The 19,115-nt window shown below is 49.4% G+C and overlaps 1 protein-coding gene across 3 annotated transcripts; it reads left to right on the top strand.

The window, feature by feature from the left end:
• The first annotated feature begins 277 nt into the window (after positions 1–277).
• On the top strand, positions 278–14,636 carry acss2 (acyl-CoA synthetase short chain family member 2). 3 transcript variants are annotated; one of them, XM_067240060.1, is made up of 20 exons: positions 278–458; positions 1,074–1,251; positions 1,530–1,725; positions 4,598–4,689; positions 4,889–4,992; positions 5,920–5,992; positions 6,904–6,979; positions 7,720–7,837; positions 8,289–8,333; positions 9,377–9,514; positions 9,749–9,919; positions 10,174–10,307; positions 10,622–10,754; positions 11,470–11,526; positions 11,754–11,834; positions 12,032–12,140; positions 12,428–12,496; positions 12,620–12,796; positions 12,909–12,983; positions 13,226–14,636. In XM_067240060.1, exons 1-20 carry the CDS (start codon positions 372–374, stop codon positions 13,351–13,353), a joined length of 2,241 nt encoding a protein of 746 aa, XP_067096161.1. In that variant the 5' UTR covers positions 278–371; the 3' UTR covers positions 13,354–14,636. The 3 variants fall into 3 exon arrangements, with proteins under 3 accessions (XP_067096161.1, XP_067096160.1, XP_067096162.1); XM_067240059.1 differs by having other exon boundaries at positions 8,286–8,333; XM_067240061.1 differs by having other exon boundaries at positions 278–1,251; positions 8,286–8,333.
• Positions 14,637–19,115: the final 4,479 nt, after the last annotated feature.

Raw genomic sequence — 19,115 nt, 5'->3', positions numbered from 1 at the left:
ACCTTTCACAGTATACCAGTATGTGTACTGTTATTTGATGTATCCTGTGTGATGTATACACTAGTTCTTTAGATAAAAACTGAAAAAGCTTCGTGACACCGAATTCCAATTAAACATTTAAGATCCTTGAGCTTTACCAACCTTTTTTACCCATGCTACGACCAGATTGGATGTTTCATCTCAAAACCACGCCCAGCGTGGGGCCAAGCAGAGTTCAGTCCCCGCCCCCCTTTGCATGCGCTCTTCGCGTTGTCTCTTCCGTCAAAAAAAGAAAGGACAAGGGCAGCACACCAACAACCTCCACTTCATAAAGAACGGGTCTTGTTATCGGAATACATTCCACAGATCAGTACAGTGTGAACGCAGTTTTTATGAACGGGACCCATTTTTTTCTGAATGGAAAAGGCTACATTCAAACGACAGCAAGTCGGACAGAAGCGGCCTCGTCTCGCGCTCAAGTACATCTCGCTCACCTCTCTCCTCTTCCTAGTTTTATGCTAACTAGCTAGCTTGCTACTTTATTGTATTGTGCAAGCCAGTGCGAGCAATTAGTCCCCAGGAACGGTAGAAATGCACCTTTAATGCTGGCGACAAAACTAGCGACGCAAATCTTTTTGCATAAAGTTTTTGAACCATATATTTTCTGTTGACTTATTTCTCTGCAGAGGTTGCGAGGCTTGGCGCTAACTGAACTAGCTAACCTTAGTATAGGGACCCGAGTCCACGATAGCTGACTTACAGTAAATTGCAGGTTTCTAGCTTTCTAAATAGTTGGTCAATAATTGCACGCTCAAGGTGAGCTGCTTGCTTCTGTAGATTTGCAGTGCCAAGGGTTTGCATGTACTTATGCAGACCATTTTCAGAGTTCACATTAGTTTATGAGCAAACTGTCACTTTCCGAATAAGGAAATGTAAATGAACGTCGTTTGTTCAGCTCATTGGCTAGCCAGATAAACCAGCTTTATTGTTTTTTGATTCAAAGATCTGTCTGCTCTCACAAGGCGCCTTGCAACCTGACCATCAGCCTCAACAGCAATTTGGAAGCTAATCGATCGTTCCCATTGCATTGTTAGCTAGCTAGCTACCGCGACAGTCCAGCACCGGCGGTCAAACTCGAAGACAAGATGATCCCGGACAAAGCTCCAAGAGAGGACGTTTTATACGCTGCCGGAGACTTGAAAAAGGAGGCTCATGTTCCCAGCTTCGAAAAATACAAAGAACTGTATATAAAGTCCATTGACAACCCTGATGGTAAGTATTAACATAATGATGCTGTAACACCAGACTCGGCTAATTCCTTACCTAACCTTAGCAGACCTGCCTCGTCCTAATGGCTTCAAGTCTGTTTTTGCTTGAGTTAAGATCATTGCTTGACAGTGAAGTGAGCATTGTAATGTGTGTGTAACCTACATATCTTTTTGCACTGGCTTCCTGATGATGAAAGACCAACTGCCAGCCTTTAGGTACCATCACATTTCGACAGCGTTTTTCTCAAACTGTAATTTATCGTGTGTGTTTGTCGCTCTCAGAGTTCTGGGGTGACATTGCAAAGGACTTCTACTGGAAGACCAAGCATACAGGACAGTTTCTGGACTACAACTTCGATGTGACAAAGGGTGAGATCTTTGTCAAGTGCATGGAGGGGGCCACTACCAACATCTGCTACAACGTCCTGGACCGCAATGTCCACGAGAAGAAACTGGGGGACAAAGTGGCATTCTACTGGTTAGTGTGTTTTTGAGAGAACTGGTGTGTGAGAAAGTGCATGTGTTTGCCAGAGATAACAACAAGGGAAAATCATTGGAATTTTAAATGGATCTGTGCCAGTGTGTGCCAATCCCTGCGTGCATTTATTTTGACTGTGTGTGTGTGTGTGTGTGTGTGTGTGTGTGTGTGTGTGTGTGTGTGTGTGTGTGTGTGTGTGTGTGTGTGTGTGTGTGTGTGTGTGTGTGTGTGTGTGTGTGTGTGTGTGTGTGTGAGAGACAGAGAGGGAGAGAAAGGGAGAGAAGGTTGCCAAAGCACCCACTCTTGTCGGCCCAATGCGCGGAGTGAATGCTTGAGCCTCTGCAACAATGGGATGAAATGTCAGAGGAAAAGCCTGAATGGATCCACAGTGATCCTCCATCCTTTGTCTCTGCTCACTGCCACACATACATACACAGAGGACCAGGCCTTTCTTTCCCCTGTCTTTGGAACACTGGCCTCAGGTCAGAGATGTCCCCATTAATTAAGTGAGTAGAATATCGGTGAGGATCTGAGTACCTAGGAAGGGTTAACTGAGGATATGGTGTCTGTGTGTTTCAGTCAAGTGTATGTCAACTTCGGTTGAGCAAGTGAAAGTATATAAACTGAATAAAAGTACATTTCCCAATTGGTCAGTATTGTTTATGACCCACGCCTATACCACGACTGAATGGCTGTGACACCATTGAATGAATGAACTGTATGTGGGTCATAAAGGCCTATATTAGGAAGGCGGTATATTTTTGCCTGTGCGAGCGTGGGGACCTGAGAGCTTTTGAAGTGGAGAGTGCTTCACTTCCAAGAATGCTAACCCCGAGCCACTCAGTGTCAGCCTGTAACTTAGACGTCTGGCTTTCCGACATGCCGCGTTGCCAGCCCTCTGGTGGGAGGACGCAGCCCATGTCTGCTATGATGTGCTAACCATGCTTTTCACTGCAACTTGTCCCGCGTAGTAACATCAGACTGTGCCTGTGAGAATGGGTTGCAGTCACTGTGGTCAGCGGCAGAGCTCCTGTGCTGACTGTGTGGTCCCTCTTTCCCCTGACTGTGTGTTTCCCAGGGAGCTGACAGGTTCAGGCTAGGCCAGGGCATCCTGTCTGGAGAACGATCAACTCCTAGTGACAGAAAAGTCACTTGGATTAGAGACGTTCACTCACATCTTAGAATCCCAAGTTTCAGCTCGTTCAGCCCTGCCCTACCCTCCTCTGTGATAAAACTGTTCAATTATTATGTGTGTCTATTTTCTTTTAAAAGTAGAGAGATGTCTTTATTTTTGGAGCCTTGTTTTTAGTAAAAGCCTGTGAAATATTGCATGTGTGCATGTTTTGCCACCCTGGATAGTCAGAGCAGGTGATGGAGTGTTCACTGCTGGATCTTTCATCATTGAGATGTAACCGGGCCCACTCCGGCTACTAAAACAAGCACACCCACAGCTTAGCGTTGTTTGGTATTTGTTTTTGGACTGTGCATGTAACCTCCTGATCTTGGGTGGTGAACGTGGTTTTATAGCTGATTATTTATAGCTCTGTTGCTGTCCGTGGGTGTCTGTGTGTTGCTTAAGGTCACCTTCATTTGGGAAAACGTCCATGAGTGTGTGTGTGTGTGTGTGTGTTTACACATGCACGCCTGCATGTGTGTGTGTGTACTGGATAATGTTTTCTTTACTTTGGAAACTTGTTCGGTGACCTTCACCACATGAATGCGACACTACAGAGAAATAAAGCGATTAGATAACGGTGGAGCCCAGAGCCAAAAACCCCACAGTTGTGAAATGAATCCTCTTAAGGGAGCGCAAGATGACATAGATAATATCAACCGTAACAAGTAGTCCAGAGAGTCTTTGCCTAGAGTCTTGCGTAACAAGTCTCTGGGCTCATGGTCATGGTCATGCCCACGCCTCTACAGAGCTGTATGGGATAGAGGGGCCTCCACCATGCCAACCTATTGTGTTATGTCATCTAAATGCACAGCCATGCTTCCGGAACCTAAACCGTGTTAAACATGTCCTTTCCCTGGAGGCTGCTTGTTGGGCCAGTCGCTAGTATTATAGTAGCTGGTGAGAGTGAGAAGGACCAGGCTCCACATGTACAAGACACAGGCCCCCAGTGCTCTCTCCCTGTCTGCCAGACCGGAGGAGCGCTCTGTTGGCTCATCTACCACAGAAACTGGGTACTGGGGGAGCTTGCTGCAAAGCCTGGCCCAGGACGTTTCACAATCTCGGTCTTGAAATTTCAAGCTTTTGCAGAGTGAAATAATAAGATGGCGTGTTTGTGCGTGTGTCTCTTTGAGGCGGTGCCCGAGTGAGATTGTTGTCAGTACCTCTCCCAGTGTAAGTCCACTGAGAGAAGGGCCACTGTTTGGGAGGAGTACAGTGTAGGCTGTCGGAATGACACGGCACAGAAAAGAGATTGTTCTGCTTCGGGGTTGGGAGGGGGTGGTGAGGCCTGTACTGTACTGAAGAACACATTGAAACAGACATAGGAGCCTGTTCTGTACAGAGGGACAGACAGACACGAGGCCTGTACTGTACAGACTCAGAAAGACAGACGAACGTACATGTACTGTACTGATGGGAGGAGAGAGGATCCTGTCAGCCTGTATCTGCCCTCTGTCTGCCTGCAGCCTGCCTGGCCTCGAAGTCATTAGTTGTGGTTTCAAGGGCGAGCTTTAAGTGAAGGGATTAATCCTCACCTGCAGTCAAGTGCACCACACTCACTCCATGTGTCAGGTGTACATTAAGGGAACCCAGAGTGACTCTGTGGTTAGAACAGAGACTTTTTTTCTTTTTTTTTTAAGTTGGTTTAGGTGGACATGTGTTTTTAATATTTATGTTTGTGTCCCTGTTGTGTGTCAGGGAAGGGAACGAGCCGGGAGATGAGTCGACGGTCACTTACAGAGAGCTGCTCCAGCAGGTCTGCAGGCTGGCCAACGTCCTCAAGTCACAAGGTACACTTGTCTGTCACACTCACTGTCTGTCTCACTCACTGTCTGTCTGTCTCACTGTTTTTCTGTCTGGATACTCTGTCAGACACTTTTCCCACTCTGTCTTACTGTCTTTCTGTTTTTTTAACACACGTGTGTGTGTGTGTGTGTGTGTGTGTGTGTGTGTGTGTGTGTGTGTGTGTGTGTGTGTGTGTGAGAGCAGGAGTGAAGAAGGGGGACCGTGTGTCCATCTACATGCCCATGGTGGTGGAGCTGGTGGTGGCCATGCTGGCCTGCGTCCGTATCGGAGCCGTGCACTCTATAGTGGTGAGTTACCACGGTCACCCAGCTAGTACACACTCTATAGTGGTGAGTTACCACGGTCACCCAGCTAGTACACACTCTATAGTGGTGAGTTACCACGGTCACCCAGCTAGTACACACTCTATAGTGGTGAGTTACCACGGTCACCCAGCTAGTACACACTCTATAGTGGTGAGTTACCACGGTCACCCAGCTAGTACACACTCTATAGTGGTGAGTTACCACGGTCACCCAGCTAGTACACACTCTATAGTGGTGAGTTACCACGGTCACCCAGCTAGTACACACTCTATAGTGGTGAGTTACCACGGTCATCCAGCTAGTACACACTCTATAGTGGTGAGTTACCACGGTCATCCAGCTAGTACACACTCTATAGTGGTGAGTTACCACGGTCACCCAGCTAGTACACACTCTATAGTGGTGAGTTACCACGGTCACCCAGCTAGTACACACTCTATAGTGGTGAGTTACCACGGTCACCCAGCTAGTACACACTCTATAGTGGTGAGTTACCACGGTCACCCAGCTAGTACACACTCTATAGTGGTGAGTTACCACGGTCACCCAGCAAGTACACACTCTATAGTGGTGAGTTACCACGGTCACCCAGCTAGTACACACTCTATAGTGGTGAGTTACCACACGGCTGTCTGTGTTGAGTACGACTGCAGATACCATCACATAGACTAGCTCAGTCAGCCAGCCAACCAGCACACACTCCCTGTCACCTGTTCTGCACATGTATTACTGATCTACAGGTCTAATGTAATGTGCTACTTTTGTTCCTGGAAGGAAAAATGGTCGACCAGGTGAACGCTCAAGAGGACCATTTATACGATAATCATTCTGTGTGTGTGTACGCATACATTTACCCACACTCTTCCATCCAGTAAATCGGAATGCTGTGTGTGTGTGTGGTTACTCCAGTTTGCAGGGTTCTCAGCAGAGTCTCTGTGCGAGAGGATCCTGGACTCCCAGTGCTGCTTGCTGATCACCGCTGGTAAGCTGTGTAACCAGGACCCTGCCTCCTCTCTGCTCTCCATACAGGACATGAACCTACAACACACACTTCTTGGAGGGACCACAATGAAACTCTTATTAGCTGGATTAAAATGACCCATATTATCCCCAGATTCTGACCCCCTAATCCCGGGGGATAAGAATGAATGACACAGCTGTAATGGGGTCAGATGTAGACCACACACACACACAGAGCATTGTTCTACACTGTAGGATTTACGTTTAGTAATAGGATCAGCTAGGAACACTAGGCTGTCGAACTGTTTCTAGGAACAGGTAAATCTGAGAATTATATAGATGTTGCACTGACAGCAGTGCTGAAGTAATCACTAACATCTCATTATTTCAATAAGTATTATTTAAGATGTGTATCACCATTGGGTCACACAAAAGAAACATTGTTTTATTGAGTTCAGCTTCAGTTCAGCTTCAGTTCAGCCTCCTTCTGGGGAATCAGGTGGCTGAGCTGTTAGGGGATCGGGCTAGTAATCGGGCTAGAAGGTTGCCAGTTCGATTCCCGGCCGTGCCAAATTACATTGTGTCCTTGGGCAAGGCTACTACTTGCCTCGGGAAAATGTCCCTGTACTTACTGTAAGTCGCTCTGGATAAGAGCGTCTGCTAAATGTAAATGTAGTAAGCATGAATAAACTGTTGGGCCAGACTGTAGTTGGAGTTCTGTCGGTCCTGTCCAAACAGCCCCAGACTCTGCCTCATCAATACCCATTACGGTTCCCTCCACCCGCTCAATGTGTGTCTCCTCTGACCTCATGCATACACTTTTACTAATGTACCTCTCTCCCTTGCTCCCTCCTTCCTGTGCCCTCTGCTCCCTATCTCTTTCCTCCACACTGCCTTCCTCCCCCCCCCTCTCTCTCTCTCCCTCATCCCCAGACGGCTTCTACAGAGGGGATAAGCTGATCAACCTAAAGGTCATAGCTGATGAGGCACTGCACAAATGCAGGGACAAGTACGGACCAAGCTTCTGCATGCTGACTCACCTCTGTGTGCCTGGCTACACACACACACGCAACTATTACACAGCTCCAAGGGGGGAATGTGGTACTTTTATGCCTCCTCCTAGTTCTGTGTAAGAGGGTACCCCCTTACGGAACAGGGGGTCTGTTATACCTCTGATGCATGCTCTCTAAAATCACAAAATCTCACACGGGACGGCATTATGCTGCCTGTTTGGTTCAGTGGAAACAAAGCCTTCATCGTGATCTTCTTAACAGCAATATTTCAGGATTTTCTGTGTAAAAGGGTCTACTGACTCCAGTCTTTTCGACAATATATTAGCCTGTCAGTGTGTTTAGGAGAGTGCAAGCCCAGTCCAGGTATATCTGTGTATATCTGTGTAAGGAGCCACACCCCCTGTGTGATGGGAGATGGTTCTATCCTTTTAGGTTATCCTTCTTAGCCACCTCATCCTGATCTGATCCTTCCTCTCTTCCTGTCCCCTCTCCCTCCCTGCCCTCTCTCTCTCCCTCCTACCTCTCTCTCCCTCCCCCCCCACTCTCCCTGCCCCCCCTTCCTCTCTCTCACTACTTGCCCCCTCTCTCTCTCTCTTTCCCTGCCTCCTCCACTATCCATCTCCCTCTCTGTCTCATCCCCCCTGCCTCCTCTTCTCATCCTGCCCCGCCCTCCACTCTCCATCCACTATCCACACTCTCTCTTTCTTGCTCTCTCTTGTCTCCCTCTGTCCTGTAGGGGATACCTTGTCCAGAGGTGTATCATGTTGAGACACCTGTCCAAGGTGGAGGAGGCGGAGGTGGCCCCACTGGGCTCTCAGTCTCCCCCGGCCAAACGTCCATGTCCTGACCTGCAGGTGAGGCCCCACCTGGTCCAGATGTTTTCATGTTCCTTAACCCTCCTCCCCCCCCAAAACAATGATTTGGTTTCCTCATCATCCCTCTCTCCATAGCTTTGCTTCCTCCTGTGTTTGACGTCGTATGTGTCATATAACATGGATAGTTCTCCATACTCCCCACGTGCTGTTAGCCGCGGCCGCCAGCAACATGCTCACGCCAGCCTCTAGCAGCACCTGACAACTCTCTCCTGAGAGGGCCCTATAGATGATGTTCAGAGGAAGGCTTCTGTTGTATGGGGAAGGTGGGGGGGGGGTTGTTTTACAAATTGATAGTTTGTTGAGCATCTTAGGGCCATCCAGGGCTGGTAGCACTGTTTAATCAGCTCTGTATCTCTCTGTGTGTTTGTCTGAAGTAACGTGTCCATGACCCCCCCCCCCCTCCTCCTCCTCCCCCTCCCCCTCTTAGCAGGACCCTCAGAGAGACCGGGTTAAGAAAACACGGCCAGTCCCTCAGGTACCTCACCAGACCTCTAACCACCCCCCTCCCCATCTATTCTTGGTCCTTTTCATTTAACACACGTCTAACCCCGCTTGACCGCCCCCTCCCCCCTCCTCCTCGTCCCCCTCAGCTGATGATGGGGGGGGGGGGGCTGTGTTGTTTTAAAATGTGTGTTACACCTTTAACACACTCAGCTCCTGGATGCAGGAGTATTGTCTGCTCTCTCTCACACTCAGCCCATCTCACACTCATCCCTGGACATACCTATACTTAGTATACATGTCCATACACACTTACTAAAGGGTTCCCTTTGAGAGATGCCAAGTCTAGTCTTATACACACACACAGGATCGACAATGACTAGCCAATCAATCACTCTTAGATCAGTAAGCAATTCAATCACATTTATTGATTAGTTTATCATATGGCAATAAACATGGATTATACAATACCTTACCAGTTTATTGCTATTGATGGACACAAAATTAAACAAACACAGTAGTGACAATGTCAATTGAAACACATGTCCAATGTTTTGAACATATCTTGCTGTTTTCTCATTGTAATACTGAAATATTCTCAAACTTAGTCATTATGTTGTGACGAGAGCCTAGAAACGCCATCCTAATTTGAGAGCTTCTGTCTGGTCCTCCTCATTGGCCAGAACCCACACTTAGAGGTGTCATCACTGTGAGATCAGGAAGTGAAACTGTGACTCCTCCCCCCTGTGTCTCAGTCTGCTGCTGTGCAGATGGAACACAAACTCATTCCCTCCCATGCTACGCAGCCCCTCATAACACACTGTGTACTCACTCACTTTCGTGTCGTTTTCTCCTCTGTTCTCTCTCTCTTCTTAGCTGGTCTGAGCTGCATGCGTTTTTCTTTTGGAGCTAACATTGTCACGTCCACGTGGGCGGTCGATGTAGCATTTTGTATTCTTCCTCGTTGGCTCTGATTCTCCATGAATGGCTGCTGGTGTCAGAGTGGGCCTGGCTCCGATGCTGCTCCAGCTGGTGTTCTCTAGCATGCTGTTCATTCATTGTGTGTGTGTGTGTCAGGTGCCCTGGAACCCCGAGGTGGACCTGTGCTGGCACAGCCTGGTGTGTGTGGCGTCAGAGGAGTGCGAGCCCGAGTGGTGTGACTCTGAGGACCCCCTCTTCATCCTCTACACCAGCGGCTCCACGGGGAAACCCAAGGTACACTCTCACACAGTTACACGTAAGCCCTCACACACTCGGAAGTCACTCTCTCACACACACTCTCTCACACACACTCACTCATTTACTCCAAAAACTCATTTACTCTCTGTCTCTCTCTCTCTGTCTCTCTCTCTGTCTCTCTCTCTCTGTCTCTCTCTCTGTCTCTCTCTCTCTCTCTCTCTCTCTCTCTCTCTCTCTCTCTCTCTCTCTCTCTCGTGCCCCACTCCCCAGGGGGTGCTTCACACAGTCAGTGGCTACATGCTGTACGTTGCCACCACCTTCAAGCTGGTGTTTGACTACCAGCCCAGCGACGTGTACTGGTGCACGGCCGACATCGGCTGGATCACCGGACACTCCTACATCACCTACGGACCCCTGGCCAACGGGGCCACCAGCGTCCTGGTGAGTGGCCACCCTGCGCAGGGAGAGCTCCCTGGTTCGAGCTTTTGACTGCTGATCAAGGTCGCAGGTTCAAATTCCCTCCTGTTCTGTATGTTGCTTTGGATAAAAGTGTCTCCTGAAGGAATGAATTGTTATTATTACTATGCCTGATGGGAAATGTAGTGCGGAGGAGACAGAGGAGGGGGAACTGCAGTCAAAAGGCACATTGCCTTCAACATTTGACCTTATCTTGCATGTGTGTGTCTGTTTGTCAGTTCGAGGGTTTGCCCACCTACCCTGATGTGAGCCGGATGTGGGAGATCGTAGACAAGTACAGTGTGACCAAGTTTTACACCGCTCCTACTGCCATCAGACTCCTGATGAAGTACGGCAGCGAGCCTGTTACCAGGTAAACACACACACACACTTCTCCTTACACACACACAGTCCTCCCTTCAAACACGTTCACACACACACATGCACACACTCCTGTCCTCATACACACACACACACAAATATTACAAGCAAACAAATTGTTGGGAAGTGTCTTACAAGAACATGTAAGACATAACTCTTACCAAACCAGTCAGACTGTGCACCTATGACTAAGCCTGCATCAAAAACATGTCATAGTTTTCAACGATATAATATGGCCTTAAGTAGCCTCTAATGAGATGATAGCCATCCAGTGAGCCCCCAGGCTGAGCCCTCTTCCTTCCCCAGGTGCAAGCGGACGTCCCTGAAGGTGCTGGGCACGGTGGGGGAGCCCATCAACCCAGAGGCCTGGCAGTGGTACTACACCGTGGTGGGGGAGAAGAGATGCCCCGTGGTAGACACATTCTGGCAGACAGAGACGGTACACACCACTACCACACCTACACACCATTACCGCACCTACACACCACTACCACACCTACACACCATTACCGCACCTACACACCACTACCACACCTACACACCACTACCACACCTACACACCACTACCACACCTACACACCATTACCGCACCTACACACCACTACCGCACCTACACACCACTACCACACCTACACACCACTACCACACCGCTACCACACCTACACACCGCTACCACACCTACACACCACTACCACACCTACACACCACTACCTCACCTACACACCACTACCACACCTACACACCACTACCACACCTACACACCACTATCACACCTACACACCACTACCTCACCTACACACCACTACCGCACCTACACACCACTACCGCACCTACACACCACTACCTCACCTACACACCACTACCTCACCTACACACCACTACCACACCTACACACCACTACCACACCTACACACCACTACCACACCTACACACCACTACCACACCGCTACCACACCTACACACCACTACCACACCGCTACCACACCTACACACCACTACCACACCTACACACCACTACCACACCTACACATCACACATAACTGTTAAAATAGAAGGGTTTTAAGAGCTGCTACAGCACTGTGTATGTTTGTCTACTGTACGTGACTACTCCCACTACATTCCAACCTCTCCCTCTCTCTCCTCTCTTCTTCCAGGGGGGACATGTGTTGACTCCTCTCCCGGCTGCCACGCCCATGAAGCCAGGCTCTGCTGTAAGTGCTACCTGCCCTCCCCTTAATGGGCCTGTGACATAGACCAAATAAATACAAGTAAAAACACCCGGTTTGCTCATTAGCAAGCAGTGGTCCAAGCAGTGGTCCTGACCTTGTGATTGGTTCAGAGTGTGGCTCACCGAACCTTCAGCTCCCGTTTTTGGGCAACAGACCCTCACCAGGCTGACACGGTTGACGCCTTCCTGTCTCCTCTCTCCTCCCAACAGACGTTCCCGTTTTTCGGCGTGGTGCCCGCCATCCTGAACGAGTCCGGAGAGGAGCTGGAGGGACCAAGCGAGGGCTACCTGGTACTCACACCCCTCCCTCCTTCCCTTCCTTTATTTTTCTCGCCCATAGTTCCCTTTCATCACCTCTTCTCCTATCCCTCCCCGCCTCTCCAAAGCCAAGACCAAACTACCTTTTCCCCCCGTTTCTCCAACTGCCAAAAGCAGACCAAACTAGCAGAAGACCTACCCTCCCCTCTCTCTCCCCCTCACTCCTCCAGGTGTTCAAGCAGCCCTGGCCGGGGGTGATGAGGACGGTCTATGGGAACCACCAGAGGTTCGAGACCACCTACTTCAAGAAGTTCCCCGGCTACTACGTGACAGGAGACGGTAGGCTCCGGCTAGCATGCGCGTCCTCACAGACCTCAGACAGCCTCTGGTGGAGCGAGCACCCATGTGCTTCCCCAGACCTCCCACTGTGTCACCTCCACACGATGCACCTTGTGAAGTACCAGCTTGTGATCTGTGTGTCGGTCTCCAAGCTAGCCTGCGTTTCAATCACGGTCCTTAAATATGAACTTCCGTTTTACAAGCTCTTCACATATTGATTGTTGAAAACAAAGAATACACCTTGGACATCATGGAAATGGCTGACGTGGTTGTGTTGTATTGGCCAGGTTGCCGTAGAGACAAGGATGGCTACTACTGGATCACAGGGAGGATAGATGACATGCTGAATGTCTCAGGTGAGTCCTGTTCTCTGGCACAAGGGATGCATGGATGGCACACTGGCACCTGCAGCACTATTTACATCATTGTTTCTCTCTCTCTCTCTGTTTCTGTGTGTGTGTGTCCGTGTTTGTGTCCAGGCCACCTGCTGAGCACGGCGGAGGTGGAGTCGGCCCTGGTGGAGCATGAGGCGGTGGCGGAGGCTGCTGTGGTGGGCAGACCCCACCCCGTCAAAGGAGAGAGCCTCTACTGCTTCGTCTCCCTCCGAGACGGGGTCACCTACAACCGCTCCCTGGAGGCCCAGCTCAGGAAACAAGGTGTGTGCGCGTTTAGGGATATGGGCGGGGTGATCTGTGAGAGGGGTTGCTGTGTGTTAAGAGTCTTGGTACGCATCTTAATTTGTGTGTGTGTGTGTGTCCACCCTTCCAGTGAGAGAGAAGATTGGAGCCATTGCGACTCCAGACTACATTCAGAACGCCCCGGGGTTGCCCAAGACCAGATCAGGTCAGCCTGCCTCTCCACCTCCTCCATCCTTCCACCACAGTCACTATCCTTCCTCCCCCTCTCTAGACGACACCTCATACACCTTTTCAGGCCTTTCGACCTCCAATAATAGAAATTTGAACCGTGTAAATACATTGACATTGCGTTGAGAGATGAAAAGCTATGCATCCATATGATTGTAAATCCTTGTAAACTGGAGGTTTGATCGGTATTCGAGTGTGTAACGTATGCCCCTCCCTCAGGGAAGATCATGCGCCGCGTGCTGCGCAAGATCGCCAACAACGAGCGGGACCTGGGTGACGTGTCGACCCTGGCCGACCCGTCCGTCATCGAGCAGCTGTTTGAGAACCGCAGTTGCTCTGACGTGTGACCCCGCCGCCCCTAACCCCCGTCCCCCCTCACCTGCAGGGGGCGCCACAGAGCCCCGTCCACGCCAGGCCCCCTGTGGGGCTGGGCAGAAGCAGGGAGGGGCTGGAGGATGTTTCAAACAGACCTGTTGAGCTGTTTGGGTTTTGTTTCACCACCACACCCTAGACCCCTCCCCTCTACAACCCTTTTCCATAGCACTCTGGATTCGATGGACTTTAGCAAGATGAGCGTCATCATTGTAGCGTTCTTATTTCATGCAGCCAGTCAGGTGGCTGAGTCACTGAAGTGTCCAGGGACGAGAGGCTGGAGGTTCTGTTGGGATGGGGGGCCATTTTTGTAGTCCTCAGCACAAATGTGGCGTTGAAAAGACTACATTTCCCATCAGCAAACCAGGAAGTACCTTCTCCCCTGCTATGAAGTACAGTTAATGTACGTTAGATAGACGTTTGAAGTTCTAGTATAGTTTTTTATTTTCTCCCCCCCCATTTTCTGTCTGCATGTCTAATTAAGGCTTGAAATAGAATTGATTCAGCATCCTTGTGTCCTCCTGCACGCTTCAATGTTTTAAAGTCGTCTCAACGTGTGAGGCCTGTCTTTCCAGAGGGAGTGGTAGCCTGCACCAGCAGCACTGAGCTCAACGCTGGACTAGTCCCAATTCTCTAGCCTTCTACCAACTACCTCACACATCCTCTCCTGCTAGTGTGTGGTTGGTGGTGGGGGTGGGCATGTGATGTGTGTTTTGTGTGCGTTACTTAATAATCCCAGGGTACAGACTGGGTCCAGGAAGGCTTCCCCAGTCACCACCCCTTCCTCCCCTGTGGTTGGAGGGCTGGAGAATTGAGACGGAGGTCTTATCACTGTATCCCAGGGTCTCCTTTTTCTGGGCTCGGACAATGGTGACAATGACCCTGACGATTGTATGGTCAGAGATGGGCACCAACGCCGGACCCGATGTTAAATAGCTACTACATTTATTCATATTAGTTTTAATTTTCTATTTTTACAATTTTGATGTCGGGACTTAATCGCAGTGTTTTTCCATGTGCCAACAAAGTCAAATTCTACCGGATGTGGTTTGTAATCTTGTACGTGTGATAAGAAGCGATCTGATTTGAAAAGCGATTCTCCTCGTCTGCAACGTTTGAGTTGGTGAAGTTACTGGGGCGAGACAAAAAGTTTGCCCTTCAAATGTTGTCGATTTTTTTGTTATTGCAGTTTGATTTTTGTTGCCCCTTTGTATCAAAGCGACATGCAATAATACCAGTAAAATCACTGAGTGCTGCCCATCTGCTTCTCTGGTCCTTCTTGATACTGGTCAGCCCTGGGTCTTATCCATCTTCAAGCTGCTCTTTACCAGGGGCACCTGTACATGCAGTACCCTGACAGACTCGCTACACTGCTCTGCTGTCATGTAGAACTACCAGCAGTCTAATCCCTGTCCACTTTCTTTCTTCTCCGACTCTCATGGGAAACACGTTTAAAGGTCACCTTTTAAAAGGTTGCATTAACCACCATGTAAAGAAGATACGGTATTCATTGGAGCAACTTAGGAATTGCTATGTAATGAAATGTGATGAAGTGTTTTCAGTACAGATTGGTACAGAAGGGTAAGAAGGCACAGTATAGGGGAGGGTTCTATGGATGTTGTAAAAAGGCAGTGGAAGGTTGTTATCAACACGCCAAAAGGTCAATGTTTACCCCTTTACCTCTGAAAAGCCTAACCTTCCCCATACCAGGTTAAACTTTTGTAATAACCACTAAAATGGAACAAAACGAAGAATGGAACTATAATTTGATTACTATAGGTAGCGCAGTTTATTTACATGATAACCACTATAACTGTAAAGTGTTGCCCTCGCTAGTGATATTCTTACCCAACATTGAACCGGACCCACCTGAAGAGGGCAGTGCTGAGCTGTAACTGAAACACCTGGCACAGCTAGCAGACACACAGCCACATTAACCATCTGTGTTCCCTGTGGAAGGGCTCCAAATGACACGGACTGAATAATTGATGCTTGGTGTTTGGGGTGCGGAGAGAGGAGAGTGGGTACTGTCGTGTCTGGCCATGTGTGTGTGTGTTTGATAGAGATAGAGGGGAGAGAAATGGACACGCACTCTTTGTCTCTATCTCTCCCTCACACACACAAACAGTCAGGCATGGTACACAGAGGTAGACGGTAGATAAAGATATTGGGGGTGTGTGTGAGGAATCCTAACCAGGCCATGATCATTCATCACTGTGACAGGAGGGGCATTCTCTTCACACAACATCGAGTGTGTGTGTGTGTGTGTGTGTGTGTGTGTGTGTGTGTGCGCTTCACATGGTCCATGTATGCGTCTTGCTTTTAGGGCTTTGTTCTCTCGTTCCACTAAACACATGTCCAAACAGACATACACACACACATGTTCGAGTACCGGTCAGTCAGCGAGTCCAGGATAGTGTGCCATACCGGAACACGCTAACACTTTCACATGCATCTGAGGAATGAAGGAAGGCATACAGTGAAGAGAGAGTGGGTGGGGGAGGGAGGGGGGAGAGACCTGCGGCCGTAACGTGAATAACAGTACAGTCACTGGAGTGTTGTGGCTAGAGCTGGGGTCAGGGTCTGTGTTGAAGGGGGGCTGTCTGGACAGACAGTAGCGGCCAGGAGAAGGTGGGTTGGTTTACATTTAGTCATTTAGCAGACACCCTTATCCAGAGCGACTTACAGTAAGTACAGGGACATTCTCCCCGAGGCAAGTAGGGTGAAGTGCCTTGCCCAAGGACACAACGTCATTATGCACGGCCAGGAACCGAACCAACAACCTTCTGATTAATAGCCCGACTCCCTAACCGCTCAGCCATCTGACCCCTGGTTGGTTGGTTGGGGGGACTGGGGAGTTAGGGAGGTTGGGGTGAGTAGGTAGGGAGACTGGGGGGTGAGGATGTGGGTTGGGACGTTGGGCTGTGTGGGTGGGGGTGAGGGGGAACTGGATGTCCCTGGGGTGTGAGGGGGCCTGTTGTCCTAGCTGTCACTGCCTCTGACCCCTTAGAGCAGCCTGTGTGGCACTGGGGGTGAGAGGGTGTGTGTGTGTGGGGGGGGGGATATGTTAATGGTGAAGCCACTGTGTAAACACAACAGGGCGATAGGACGGATGGAGACAGGTGGGAGAGACTGAGCAAGGGATATATGGACATGGATGAGGAGGAGTAGCAGAGAAAAGAGAGGAGAGAGGAGACGAGGACTTCCAATTGACAGATAATGTTCTCTTCCTCTGTTGAACTGGAGCTGACAGCAGGCGGTCTACTTGCTTAGTTCCCCAGGGCTCTGGGCTACGGACCTACAGCAAGAGAGGGAGGAGAAGGAGAAAGATGAACATTTTTGTTTTTTTCTCACTCTCTCTGCTCCCCTCCCCCTTCCTCCAGCCTTCTGCAGTGCTTGGGTCCAGAGGGATTAAAGTGTGATGGTTAGACTGTGTGTTTGTGTGTGTGTGTGTGTGTGTGTGTGTGTGTAGAGCCAAAGCCAGAGAGCAACACAGATAAACTCTGCCAGAGATAAGAGTCCAACCTGCTTTGTAATAACAGAAATTGCTTTCTCTCGTTTCCCTTTCTTCATAATCTCCCCATTTCTCTCTCCCTCTCTCATTCCAGTCTCTCCCTCTCCATCCAGTGTTTCGATCAATCAGAGGAGGCACACACCCCATCAGATCTCCTGCTAACCCACTTTTCTCCCACTTCTCTTGTGGGTGAACCCAGTTGTCAACACACACAAACACACTTTTGTGACTCTCTCCATTTGTTTCAATTTTCTCCTTATCTGTCCATGAACTGTAGACTTTGGGACAGTTTAGTAGTAAACCTTTGTTTCCAGACAGCACATCTGGATATGTGTGTATGTACAGTGCCAGTAAAGGTTAGTCCAGACACATCTGCTGCCCATCAGACAGACCTATCTCTGACCCTTCACTGGCCTCCTTTCCCCTCTCCCCTCTCCTCTCACTCAACCTGTCTGGCTGTTGTAGTACCCAGCTCATAGGGGGAGCTATTTAAACTGGAGCGGGTGTTTTTTTGTGATTCCAGCCAAGGCATTCTAAGGAAAGGTGTATAATTAGTTTGGACATGCATTGAAATCTTCCACAGAGAAAAACACATCTTGTGTGTGTGTTTGTGTGTGCGCGTGCACGGTAATGGTTCACCCGAGGCAGGGTGTGACTGTCCATCATGTGAGCTCCGACAGCGACGGTGTGATTGCAGTGTGCTGGTGCAGAGGCCAGAGAGATGTGATCACACCTGTCCCATTGAGTTACCTGCCCTGTCTCAAACTGGCACCCACTCTGTGGATACAGCGGTCACTTACCCTCTGTCCCTGTCTTTCCGTCGCCCCCTCTCGCCACATGTCTCTCCCATTCTCTCTCTCTCTCCCTCTCTCTCTCTCTCTCTCTCTCTCTCTCTCTCTCTCTCTCTCTCTCTGTCTCTCTCTCTCTCTCTCCTCCTCTCTCTCTCATCCTCTCCTCTGCCAACTCGGTGAATGCCAGGCTGTGAAGTTGCCATGACAACGTGGACTGGTGTGTGCGGTGAGTTGCCGGTCGGGTTCCTCTGCCCATGCTGAGCCCAGCAGCACACAGAGAGAGAGAGATGGGGGGTGGGGGGGGGGGGGTGGATGAGGGATGGTAGGAGAGACAGAGACAAAGAAAAGGGAGGGCAGGATGGTAGGAGAGACAGAGACAAAGAGAATAAGGGAGGAGGGATAGAGAGAGGGAGAAGCCTCCCTCCTTGCTCCATAAAGCCAGCCTCAGTCCCCCTAGCCCCGGGGAGCTCCTCTGGGTCTGCTGGTAGACTCTGGTGAGCACATGACCCGGGTTAGGATCCAACTCTGTCCTGCATCCAAGCCTTGGACCACCAATGAAGTGAAACACCAAAGAGCACAACCACCTTCCTCACTCTAACCAGTACATCAAACCAACACATTCCTCTCACAGACCGAGACTGAGCGCCAAGCCTAATTTGAACTTGTGCTGTGAAGGGTAACTTTGTGTGGTCGACCCAAGTGAAATGGTAACAGTTAGATGTGTGTTGTGGGTTAACAGGAGGTCTAGTGTGTCATGATGCGTGTTCCCCAGTGCAACAAGACACAGAGAGACTTTGTCCCACTCACAGATGGGCCTTCGGATGGACAGAAAGACTATCTAAATGCTGCCTTTACATGGTCCATTCACATAGGGGGGTTGCACTGTCTGTCTGTGTGTGTGTGTGTGTTTATTGTGTATGTTCATTTGTGTGCAGCAGTTCTAGTTTAATTAAATTAAATTCAAGATTAATGGTTGCTCTGCCAGTGACAGTCCCTGGCAACATTTATGAGAGAAGGATGAATTACAGTAGGATAGAGTAGAAAAGAATGGATATAACAGAATACCATAAAGCCAGGTCTCAGGTCTGAAGTCCATGAGCTACAGCTTGGTATTGAGTGACCTGTGTCTTCACACCTCTACTGGGATCTATGTACACTCATCTTGAGATTTACGGTACGTGTGTGTGTGTTTCTTTGTCCATCTATCTGATGTCCATCGTTTGTGCTCAAGGTTAATTGGTGATTCCTCACAGCTGCTGATTCCGCTGCCTGTTTGTTAAACCGTTTATCTCCCGGTAGTGAGTAGGAACATACCGGTAGTAAAACCAGTAAGACCAACTGTCTACCAACAGACTACTAACTGTCTGTCAGAGGAGAGAGGGAATGAGAGAGAGAATAAATGTGTGTAGTCCAGAGAATCTCTCTCCAGTCT

The sequence above is a fragment of the Osmerus mordax genome, chromosome 7 (genome assembly GCF_038355195.1).
Source record: "Osmerus mordax isolate fOsmMor3 chromosome 7, fOsmMor3.pri, whole genome shotgun sequence".
Classification (NCBI taxonomy): domain Eukaryota; kingdom Metazoa; phylum Chordata; class Actinopteri; order Osmeriformes; family Osmeridae; genus Osmerus; species Osmerus mordax.
The sequence above is the reverse complement of the archived record's forward strand: the minus strand, read 5'-3'. Positions and strand labels throughout refer to the sequence as shown.